This window comes from Lutjanus erythropterus, chromosome 17 (genome assembly GCF_056507025.1).
Source record: "Lutjanus erythropterus isolate fLutEry1 chromosome 17, fLutEry1.hap2, whole genome shotgun sequence".
In the NCBI taxonomy this organism is placed as follows: Eukaryota; Metazoa; Chordata; class Actinopteri; order Lutjaniformes; family Lutjanidae; genus Lutjanus; species Lutjanus erythropterus.
The window spans coordinates 427,325-439,824 of NC_139333.1; the positions used below are offsets into that span (position 1 = coordinate 427,325).

The 12,500-nt window shown below is 41.7% G+C and overlaps 1 protein-coding gene across 3 annotated transcripts in view; it reads right to left on the minus strand.

Moving 5' to 3' along the window:
- Window positions 1–10,272: 10,272 nt before the first annotated feature.
- LOC146311452 (transcription factor COE3-like) overlaps window positions 10,273–12,500 on the minus strand; it is a 57,480-nt gene continuing 55,252 nt past the window's right edge. For all 3 annotated transcript variants that reach the window (XM_084741172.1, XM_084741171.1, XM_084741170.1), the window contains one exon: window positions 10,273–11,645. In XM_084741172.1, coding sequence (XP_084597298.1) covers window positions 11,614–11,645 — 32 coding nt within the window. In that variant the 3' untranslated portion in view covers window positions 10,273–11,613. The remainder of the gene's footprint in view (window positions 11,646–12,500) is intronic.

Below are 12,500 nucleotides of genomic sequence, written 5' to 3' on the forward strand. Positions count from 1 at the left end.
TGTAAACACTGTGTGACCTCGTTAAGCCTCGTTAGCGCTCTCAGCCGATCAGTTTGTTTGCAGGTAATTAGTTTGTTTTGTCTCTCTGTTTGTCTTGTTTTAGTTTAATCAACAAACATGGCCGCCCTCTGGGGACACTCCCCCCACCCCCCCGTGTTTACAGCTGCCGGTCGTCACGGCGACACGGCCGCCGCAGACTCAGCGGACCGATTGGCTGATTGATAAGCAGACTGAGGCCAGAGAGAGACAGAGTTAAACTTCACACTGACTGGTTCACACTGGAGTTTAAAAAGTGATTTTCTGAAGTTGTGTTTCACGTCTGATGTGATTTCCTCGTTCACTTTTCCTGCACAATAAAAAGCTCTGCACTGAGCTCATCGACACACGGATGATCCTGGGATCAATAAAGTTGATCTTATCGTAATGTGTAATCTGGTATCACCATCCTGTGTGGTCCCACAGATGTCCATCCGCAGACCCCTTCTTTTTTCTTCTGCGTATTGATATGGTTTAGCCTTCGTTTCGTTATTTGTTCTCTTATTTGCAGATGATATCAGTTTGTTTTGTCCCATAAAAACTCAATCAATGTTTGCAGAGACGACTCAGGTTTCACATTAGTTCAAGGCCGATAAATTGTCTCTCAAACATTAAATTAACTTTATAATTTTTGCTGTTAAAAACAATTGTTACTGTTTTTTTTGTTTGTTTTTTGTAATTCAAGTTTTTATTTCTTTTAGCAGTACAAACCTTATTATGCACAGTACATGTAACATCAGTGGCGTAGCAAAACAAAAATAAAATGAAGATACAGTATAAATAAAACCATTTGTATAAAGGACATGTTGATAATTACGTAGCTGGGGAACAAATCCATAAAGTAGATTCTAATGTTGGATACACTCAGAGGAAGGTACTGATGCTGCAGGGTGATCAGGCAGTGTGACGTAGGTCCAGACTTTCTGTTGTTCATCCTGTTGAGCATAAGTTCGTATGAAGCTGTTTTTATCATGATGTTTACCGACTCCTTCACTTCAGGGGGTTTGGGTGTTTTCCACAGTTGAAGTATCGTCCTGGCAGCCGTCGTAGTCCCTGACATGATTACACAGAATTCTCCACTTGATATCTGTTGGGTATTTGGCTTCTGTGGGAGATGATGGTGTGTCACTTCCCAGCCAGCTGCTCAAATTATCCACGACTGTTTTCCAGAAAGGTTGAATGACAGATGCAGTGTAACAGAGTGTCTGTCTGACGTTTCCAACCCAAATTATTGTTTATTGTACCTGCTGTGTTGAGTCTTTGTGGTGTCCAGTAATACCTGTGTGTTATTGTGTACATTTCACTTTAGCTTCCCTAATGTATTTCCCATTGTTAGATATAATTCTCAGCCATTCCTCTTCATCCATCAGACATCCCAGGTCTCCGTCCCGTATCGTCTCCATCCTTGTACTGAATTGTGGATGCAATACAGATATTTCCAGAAATGCTCTTTTCCCTAAAGATTGTATTTTCTTTCAATGTCCGAGAATGACATGAACACCCCCTCCTTATATAAATCAGCAATACAACATAATCCATTAAGGTGCCATTCTTGGGGTTGTGCCACAGGGAGGAATAGATTTGTTTACAAAGTGATAATTTATCCATTTTATGTATTCTGGTCCAGATCTGTTTGGAGTGAGACAGAATAGGATTCAGTACATTACGTGAGGACTGGGATAGTCTGTCAATAGGAGTGAAAGGGGATGACAGTTTATTTTCAGTAGTAACTCACTCTAGCTGGTCGTCTTTGTTCCAGTGTTTCAAAGGACACATAATATAATCGTGGGTCTGGTGACCCCTGACCTCCTTTGTCCGTAGGAGAACACATTTTACTGAATTTAATTCTGGGTCTTTTCATGTCCCATAAAAATTCTTTAATTATTGTATCATACAGTTTAAAGATCTGAGGAGATACGGTTACTGGCAGCATCATGAGCACATAATTAAATTGTGGTTCTAAATTTAACGTAGGCATTTCCTCCACTTTGCTGCTTATTTTGATTCCCAAGTCTTTCATCCCTTTTGAAATCCATTTAAAGCCGAAATTTGTCAGTAAATTGGAATTGCATAATCCAGATAAAGGCACAGTACCGTGATAATTTGGAATAAAACTGTATCGTGTTGATCAGGTATCGAATTTAATAACAATTGTTACTGTTGAGATAACAGTAAAGATAAGTGTGATGGTGTACCGGTCACACGTTTTTAGGTTCTCTAGTGGAAGCAACATATCGAAAAATTCCAAAAAACACTGGAATCATCCTTAAACATGATTAACACTAAGATTCTTTCACTTTCTCACAGCTGCATATAATAATGTTGTACAGCTCAGAATATATTTTTCATCTATTGAACCAGTTTTTCTCCTTCAGAAACAAACTGAATATTGACTTCAAATATGTGAGTTTGTTCACAAAGTTCCTCATCAAGCTGCGAGCCCGCCTCAACTTTTCAGGACTTATTTTCATTTTTGATTCATCGTCTCAGCCAGTCTTCTGTCAGATATAAAGGAGCCATCATGTGGACTGATGTAAATCAGCTCCAGTCTGTGAGGTGTGTCTCTTTAAACCAATCACAGACGTGTTGGGGGCGGAGCTAAGCCCAGGAGGCAGTGACATTGCTGCACTAATCTGACATTTTTAGCAGGTAAGTTGTAGCTCAGAGGTTGTTCTCATGTTTCCTGGGGTTTTAGAAAATGTTGATAGCAGACACCAGGACAGCTTGAAGTTTATACCCACAGTCTGCACCTGGGGGGTCAGACTTACAAGGATTCTTTGTTCCATGTTGTTTCCATAGTAGAACTTAAAGCTCCTGAACACACTAAAGTCTGATGACGACCTGACTCAGGAACAGAGACCATCAGAGGAGAACCTGAATGCAGCATTAAAGCAGACAAACATCCTGTGGCTTTAAATTACAGTCAAAGAGTTTATAATGAAGAGTCTTCCTCCTGGTGTCGGACTGACTGACTGACTGACTGACTGACTGACAGGTAGAAACATGTATCTGTGATCTGACCTCTGACCCCAGCTGGTGATTGGCTGTTACCATGGCAGTGGCCACAGATCAATAGTCATTCAATTCAGAGGTGAGAAGGGGTTGATGGGAAAAGTTTCTCCCTCCTCCTCCTTCTTTCTATCGTTTTAGGTCGTCACAGGAGATTTAGTCTTATTATTTAATATTTGTACATTTAACTTTTTCATCTTTAATTTATTTCCATTTTAGTTTTTTAATGACAGAAAGAAATACAAAGAGTTGTATGAAAAGTTTAAGTAAAGAACCAAAGTCTGTCTCTGCTCGTTGAGGCGGGTCAGGTGAGTCTAAACGATCCAATCAGATCACTAACGAGGAAACAGGTGGGTTAATGAGCTGGACGTGATGCCTGCAGGAAACACACACACACACACACACACACACACACACACACACACACACACACACACACACACACACTGTTTTGTCTGTGTTAGCAGCTGATGTAAACATCCTGATTGGACGATTAGACAAGGTGAGACAGGTCAGACACACACACACACAGTCAGAACAGAGTGTGTCGATGCACACCAATCAATATCAGGCCGATCAATAGGTCGTGTATTGATCAACAGTAATGGAGAGCATCAGTCTGAGAGAACGAGCTGCAGCTAAAGAGAAAGAGAGAGACTGAAGACTGAATCTGATCTGAGGTCTGAAGTCACTGTTAGTTCAACTCAAATACAAACTGTAACTTTATTTTATCTTCAACATAAACACACAACAAACTTCTTCACATGAACAACAAGAGAAAAAAAACAGAAAAAGATTCAATCAACAACAAACAAACAAAAACTATAAAATGTTAAACAGAAGAGTAAGAACAGCAGAGCTGCCGTCTCACATGTCAACATCTGTGATGTGAGAACAGAAAGTTAAAGTCCTTCTGTAGTTCACTTATAAAATCAGCAGCCTGGGAGGCTTTTCCACACTCATTTGGACCAAAGCAGAGCTGGTGATTGTTGGACAGTGGAAAGACAAACAAGATGTTTTTGTTGAGTTTCATTTAGTTTCTGTAAAACTTGAATGAAGCTGATGATGATGCAAAAAGATTCTGAGTTTGCTGAGATCAATAAATTAGACATCTAAAGCAAACGTCTCTTCCTCTTTAAAAAAAAATCTCTCTGACTGCAGTGATCCTTTTCCATAATGTTGTCAGACACTAACAAGAACAATCTGAGCCTGTCAGAGACAGAAACGAGCGTCGACTGTGAGCAGGAGGAACAACACAAGTTTGTGAGTTCACTCTTGACCACAGGATCAGCTGAGGAAGACCATGTGTTACAGTAGAGAGCTCCAGAACAGCTACTAAATGGAGAACGTGGTGAGACTGAAGAAAATGTTCTATGATGACAGGAAAGAAATACTTCATTTTAAAAATGTTTCACACCTGAAACACCTGTGATCACACACCTGGTGCAGACGTGTTCTTCCTCTGGCAGATCTTGACAGTGAAGATGATGATGATGATGATGATGATGATGATGATGATGATGATGATGATGAGGAGGAAGAGGAGGAGGAGAAAACAGTGTGTCTCCTCTCTGTTGTGTCTAATATCATGAATGAAACAGGCTGGCTAATCGCTAACAGAGCCATTAGCGCTGTCTGCTAACACACCCTGTGCCAGCTGCTGTCAGGGCAGGTTGCCATTTTAGCATGTTAGCAGCTAGCTCAGCAGCTAAAACCAGCTACCATCTGTTTGAATTCTTACTGCTGAGATTCACAGAAGCTCCAGAACCAGCAGACATGCTAACAGACAGATGCTCTAGATGAAGCAGGTCCCAGGACTGACAGTTACATCTTCATCCTTTCTACTTTTCTACATTTCTTTCAATTTATTTTTAGTCTGTGGACACATCTGACGGTCGAGGTCTGTGTGAATCATGTGACCAGCATCACTGCTGAGAGCACAAACCTCAAAATGTTCCTCAGAGGTCTGCTGATGTAGGATCAGTTTCTAGATAACTTTCAGCTTTCAGTGGACAGAAATCTTCATTTAAGGCTTTTATTGTGAAACATTTACAGGAAGTTGTTCTGTGTATTATGTGGTTAAAAACATAAAAGTCATATAGAAAGTATCAAAGTCACAGCTCACTGTCTAATGTTGTACAACATACATCTATAACACACACACAGAAACACACACACACACACACACACACACACACACAGAAACACCAGACTGTGTGTGTGATGTCATCTTGTTTTCCTGCATCAGCACAAACATGTTCTTGAACATCATCACCAGAGCACACACTCATTCACCATCTGTCTGTAAAACACACACACACACACACACACACACACACACACACACACACACACACACAGTTTTAAACGTGTGTGTGTGTGGTCACCTTGCATGATTCTGAACCATCAGTCTCTGAGGTTCAGAGGCTCTTTTTAGTCAGTTGTTAATATTAATTCGTCACTTCCTGGCTGATGTCAGAGGTTAATCTGCCTCTGATGTTGGTGGTTGTTGTAGTTCACGGTGACCTTGGTGTCTCGGAGCAGGAAGCAGCACTGAGGCTGATGAGAACAGTTCCACACATCACTGGTTCTCCAGATCACTCCATGTCTTCACTGTCTGTTGAACAGCCTCGTCCTGCATTAGAAAACAACCAGAGAACTGATGGAACCATGAGAAGAAAACACTGGAACACACCTGTGAGGAACATGTGATCATTAAAAATTAATTTAAAACACAGATATATTAAAAAAGTTTCTAAAAATATCAGAAAACTCGTCTCTGATCAACATTCACATGAAATAAAATGCTCAAAATTCATCCAAAACCTGCTGCTACTGTGTCACTGTTTGGATTGAATGAATGAATGAATGAATGAATTCTGGGATTATTCCGACACATAAAATACAAACAAACCAGACCATCATCATCAGCAACCAGCACAATCACCGCCCCACAACCACAAAACAACCAAACACTCACAGTGTGTCTTGAGGACCAGGGTTGGGAAACATTTCGATAATCTATAGTCCATAATTATATAAATTAAATCCTAATTTATCTGCATTTCTCCTTTGTTCCTACGCTTTTAAACAGAAATTCAGAAAAATGCAAAAACGTGATCAAAAGTATATTCAATTAAAGCTCCATTCTCCAAATCTATCAAATCAAAATACAGTACAGTTTATCAGAGCTCTGACGTGCTGTGATGCTCTGTGATGCTCTGTGATGTGCTGTGATGCTCTGTGATGTGCTGTGATGCACTGTGATGTGCTGTGATGCTCTGTGATGTGCTGTGATGTGCTGTGATGCACTGTGATGTGCTGTGATGCTCTGTGATGCGCTGTGATGTGCTATGATGTGCTGTGATGCTCTGTGATGCTCTGTGATGCGCTGTGATGCTCTGTGATGTGCTGTGATGCTCTGTGATGCTCTGTGATGCACTGTGATGTGCTATGATGCTCTGTGATGCTCTGTGATGCTCTGTGATGCTCTGTGATGTGCTATGATGTGCTGTGATGCTCTGTGATGTGCTCTGATGCTCTGTGATGCTCTGTGATGTGCTATGATGTGCTATGATGCTCTGTGATGTGCTCTGATGCTCTGTGATGCGCTGTGATGTGCTATGGTGCTCTGTGATGTGCTGTGATGCTCTGTGATGCTCTGTGATGTGCTGTGATGCTCTGTGATGTGCTGTGATGCTCTGTGATGCTCTGTGATGTGCTGTGATGCTCTGTGATGCTCTGTGATGCTCTGTGATGCTCTGTGATGTGCTGTGATGCTCTGTGATGCTCTGTGATGCTCTGTGATGTGCTATGATGTGCTGTGATGCTCTGTGATGTGCTCTGATGCTCTGTGATGCTCTGTGATGTGCTATGATGTGCTATGATGCTCTGTGATGTGCTCTGATGCTCTGTGATGCGCTGTGATGTGCTATGGTGCTCTGTGATGTGCTGTGATGCTCTGTGATGCTCTGTGATGTGCTGTGATGCTCTGTGATGTGCTGTGATGCTCTGTGATGCTCTGTGATGTGCTGTGATGCTCTGTGATGCTCTGTGATGCTCTGTGATGCTCTGTGATGTGCTGTGATGCTCTGTGATGCTCTGTGATGCTCTGTGATGTGCTATGATGTGCTGTGATGCTCTGTGATGTGCTCTGATGCTCTGTGATGCTCTGTGATGTGCTATGATGTGCTATGATGCTCTGTGATGTGCTCTGATGCTCTGTGATGCGCTGTGATGTGCTATGGTGCTCTGTGATGTGCTGTGATGCTCTGTGATGCTCTGTGATGTGCTGTGATGCTCTGTGATGTGCTGTGATGCTCTGTGGTGCTCTGTGATGTGCTGTGATGCTCTGTGATGCTCTGTGATGCTCTGTGATGCTCTGTGATGTGCTGTGATGCTCTGTGATGCGCTGTGATCCCTGCTGAGTGTTTTCAGAAGAGCATCAGGAGTTTTCAGATGGAAAAAAACACTTTGATGGACACTAAGACAAACTGGTTCAGGAACCAGTTAATTAACTGGTTCACAGTGTGTTTGAGCTGCAGCTTTGTCTCAGATGATAAACTGTCTGTGTGTCCTTCTGCTCTGAGACCAGAGAGACAGAAAAATGGAGGACAACAAAGGAGAGACAGAAACGTGTGAAAAAAGGAAAACAAGTGTTGATGGAGGAGGGAAGCTGCTGCTGCCACGGCAACCAGCTCTCCCTGCTCTCAATCAGGTCCTCAGGGAGACCCCCAAGCTCTGTGTGTGTGTGTGTGTGTGTGTGTGTGTGTGTGTGTGTGTGTGTGTGTGTGTGTGTGTGTGTGTGTGTGTGTGAAGGCCTGCCTGGATACAGAAACAAAATCACATGTGATCCTGCAACAGAAGAGGAAGTGATTATCACACACACAGAGCATCGTCTCTTTAAAGGAACATCCCCTTTTTGAATCAAAATGCTGATCTGTCATCAACAATCAAAACATCTTTCTTTAACCAATTTATTAAAGAAGTCAACTGATGAGAAACGAGTGTGTTCTTCTTAAAGGATTATATTTGGTTGAACAAAATTGGCCAGTCGTGAGCAACAACTGCTGCCTCAAATGGGACTCGTGTGACATCATAAACACGACTCGTTAACTTGGAGCTTTGAGACAATTTCCACTTACGAGATTGTGAAAACAACAAGAGGATGGTGTTAATATGAAGAACACTGCAAACTCAAAAACACAACCCTACTTCAAGGCTGCAAATAATCAGGAACAGCTGTTCAGATGTGTTGTACACGGTCTGTACCGCCAACATGGCCGACCTCTGGACTGACGACACGCCGTGAAAACACGAGATCTTTGGTGGCCCCTGGAGCCCCGGGTCAGTTAGTAATCGCAAGGTGAATCTGACGTCCCCTCTGGGTTTTTATGGGTGGACGTCCTCATGGATGTACTATATTTTCTGGGTTTTACTGATGCACTTTTACTTTGAAGTAACATTTTCAGTGCAGACAAAGTATTTGTACAGTGTGATGTTTATTACACAACTGAATATACGTTTGTTCATTTATTTATGTGCAGGAGGAGCAAACAGCTGTAATCATCTCTTTGTATAATGATAATAAAGCTGAACTCTTAAATGTTCTGCTGTGTACAAAGTGTCTGATGAGGTGTTGAGTGATCGGATGAGGACTGTTTGAATGTAAATGAATTAGAGTTTTGTCTAAAATTAAATGTATAAAAACATACTTAATAAAGTGTGTGAGCTCATTCCCTCTGCAGGAGGGAAAATAAAAACTCAAAGAGACGAGAAATCACAGAGAAATAAATAAAGGTCTGTGTAATAATGAGGTTTGAGGTTATCAGTGATTTATCTTAATCAAATCCTGTTTGTGCTTTTGTGTCCGCTGAGGGAACAGAGGCGTTTAATAAAAGTTCATTAATCGTTTTCTCTGTTTTCTGTCCTCTGCTGAAAAAAAAACACATTTTAATCATCAGTTTTAAACAGAATGAAAGAAAAGCAAAGATATGAAACATAAATGATAAGAGACTCTTCAAACACATGATGTACGTTGTTAACGACAGAAAGTCTGAATCTGAATCACAGAAAACAAGTCGTGTTTCCAAACAGCTGCTGAATGTTAAAGTGTTTGTGTCTCAGTCTGATGACACGTGTGGACGGAAACAGTTTTTACATTCACATGCATCGATTAGGCCACATTATAAAAATGTCATAATTATGAAGACGACACCCACATTTACCTTTAATCCGTTCAGTTCTGCCAATCCTCTCTACAAGAACACAGAACAAGTGACTGACTTTCCTTCAGCTAAATGCAGAAACACTGTGATCATGTGATCGTGTCTGCAGCAGAAGATGGATGCTGAGAGTCGGTGCTCATCCTTAACTCCAAAAAAAAGAAAAAGCTGACGTGCTCAGTGTGTGTTCTTCAAGGACAAGGGACTCTTTTCTGAGAACAAAACTGAAAATGAAGAACCAGTCTGACTGGTCCAAGGAACTCAGGGAGGAACAGGGAGGTCCTGGTCAGGACGTGTGTAGGACTGTGTACAGGTGTGTACAAGTACTGCATCAGTACTTCTACAGGTATCTGTACTTCTATTGCAGTAAAGACAGAGAGGGCGTCTGTCTCCTCTGATTATTATCTATTATAATCATTTTTGTTTTAAATTATATTTTGTGTCCCAGATGATTTAATCAGGCATAAAAAGGGTCATCTGTACCCTAAGGACCCCTGTCTCACTTCCTGGTTTAAAAAGGTGAGAATGCTGCTCAAACACTGGTAAACTTTGTATTTTTAGACAAATTCATTTGATAATATTTCTATCAGATGTGTCTCGACCGTAACATGTCGACTCTGTGGTCCTTCTAAATCAAAGATCAATAAGAATTATGGTTTAAAAATGTGTATTTTTATTTACATTAAGAGACTCTGAGACACTTTAAAAAATAAAACCTCTCCATCATTTTGCATCAGACATCTGACTGTGTTTGGTGGAAAGTTTTCATGAGCTTTAAGCTGAGTTTGTTCAGTTAATCTGATCTCGTAGGCGCTTCTTGTGTTCCTGAGCAGGTTTTACAGATTATTTCCTTTTTAATCTGTGCTCAGTATATATTTTTCTGTCCTGATTAAATGTGCAAAAAGTCTTAAAGAAAGCAGCGGAGTCTGTCAGAGCGACCTGCTGACTTTATTCACTGTGAGGAGATCATTGGAGTACAGCCAAACAAGATTTACATTAAAAACAACAGAAACGAGTGGAGCTGATTGGACACATCAGCTTTGATTGACAGCGCTATAAATGTGTGAATAAGACGTTAACGTTCAGTTTTTCTTCTTTTGATACAAAACAACAGTTTGTTTTTCAGTGTGGCACCAACACATGCACACACACACACACACACACACACACACACACACACACACGCACACACACACACGTCTAAAACCCCATGAAGACGACATGACTCAACATCCATTTATACAAAAACAATCTGAGATATAAATACAATATTTATAATCTGTATGTTACAAAAAGAGTTTCCCTCGGTGAGCTCAGTGATGGGGGCGGGGCAGGGGGCGGGGCGGGGGGGGGGAGGCGTGATCAACCACAGTGACGTATAAATATTCAGCCAGCTACAACTTTGGCAAAAATCACAAAACCCACAGAGAAAACACAGGGGGTGGGGCTTCAAGGTTCAGGGGTGGGGTTTAAGTGCTCAGGGCGGGGATTGAGGAGGAAGGGGAGGGGCTAGAATAAAAAAGACAACTCTGAACAAGAAGACGGAGAATCACAGTAGCCTATCAGGATGCAGGATTTGTTTTTACAGTGCGAGCAATTTAAAAAAAAACAAAGAACAGATAAAAAAACAATAAAAAATACACACAGGCAAGGGGCGGGGCTAAATGAAGAAGGTGAGGGGTTAGTAACAAGATCTTTTTTTTCATTATTCATTCTTTTAGTTTGTTTTATCAGAAACAATTAAAAACCCCAAATCAGTCAATTTTCAGATCTTTGATTGGTTGTGGGTCAAACGAAGTGTAAATTAAGGGGCGTGGCCACAAATTTGTATCCTTTATTTGTTCAACTTTGGTGAACTTTGAGAGGGCGGAGTCACAGCCTCAACCAAAAGCAAAGACACGTGTGGCCACTCCCTTTTGTTGTCAGCTGATCCCTTCAAAGGACGGTGACCAATCAGCTGAGAGAACAGATTCTCTGCTGTTTGGGGCCTTTAACGTCCAAAACTTTCAGATCAGATTTGAATGTGTTTCCTGTTTCTTACATTACATCAAGTAGAGGAGATGATGTCATGTAACAGGTGTGACATCACAGTTTTTACACCAACAGACCCCACCCCCCCAAACACAGACGATAACATCAGAATAATTACAGAGAGCTGAAAGTACAAAAAGTCCTTTTTGTTTTCTTCTTTAGAGACCGGACGCTCCGTCCAATCAGAGACGACAGTTCATTCTTTTAAAAATCTGTGATGGACAGCTGCTGCCTGAGGCCCCGCCTCCTCTGAGGTGATTGGTGCTCGTGGCTGAGGGGGAGGGGCGAGATGAGAAATGAGGAGGAAGATCCTTTACATCGGAGGAACGACGAGGCCGGACATGGCTGCAGAGAGACACAGAGAGACAGACAGAAGACGAAATCAGAGTTTTATTCATTAAAGAACAGAACAGTAACACACTGAAGGACCTTTAACACAAAGTACAAATAAATTAAAACTGGTCCCCAATAAAAGCCCAATTCCAAAAGAGTTGGAACGTTGTGTAAATAAAAACAGAATGAAATGAGGAGGGAGGAGAGGAAGAGGAAGAGGAAGAGGAAGAGGAGGGTTGGTGTCTTTAAAGGACACACCAACAGTTACAGAGGGAGAGCGATCTAAAAACGTGTGTGATGTGGAGTTTGGCCGAGTTGCTGGTCTCTGCTGGTCTCTGCTGGTCTCTGCTGGACTCTGCTGGTCTCTGCTGGACTCTGCTGGTCTCTGGAGACATGCAGCTCTGACAGAGGCTCTCTGAGAGGACAGGACAGTCTGTCTCTCTGATATTCCTCTGTTAACGTCATCACACTCATCAAACACAGGCAGAAGTAAATGATTTCTTCTTCTCTCACTGCTGCTGACGACTGAAACTACAGATCCACATCTGATCTACAAACCTGATCCACAACATGTTTAAAAACCTGATCCCTCTGTTCTCCTGAGACGAGACAAGAAGAAGAACTGGATCTTTAAATGTCCCTTCAACAAGTTTGAAAACACAACTAAAAAAATTATAAAATACTGTGAGAAGTTTGTTTATATTGTGAGAACAGAGAAGTATCATATCAACTCAGCGTCTCGTGGTCTTCTTGTGGAGTTTGTGTCACGTAGACGTGAACCTCCGAGCCGCACGCTACAAACAGCTAGTTAGTGCCTGGGATGCTAATGGTACAAGCTAACAGCTGTTAGCTTTTCATTTGCAGTGA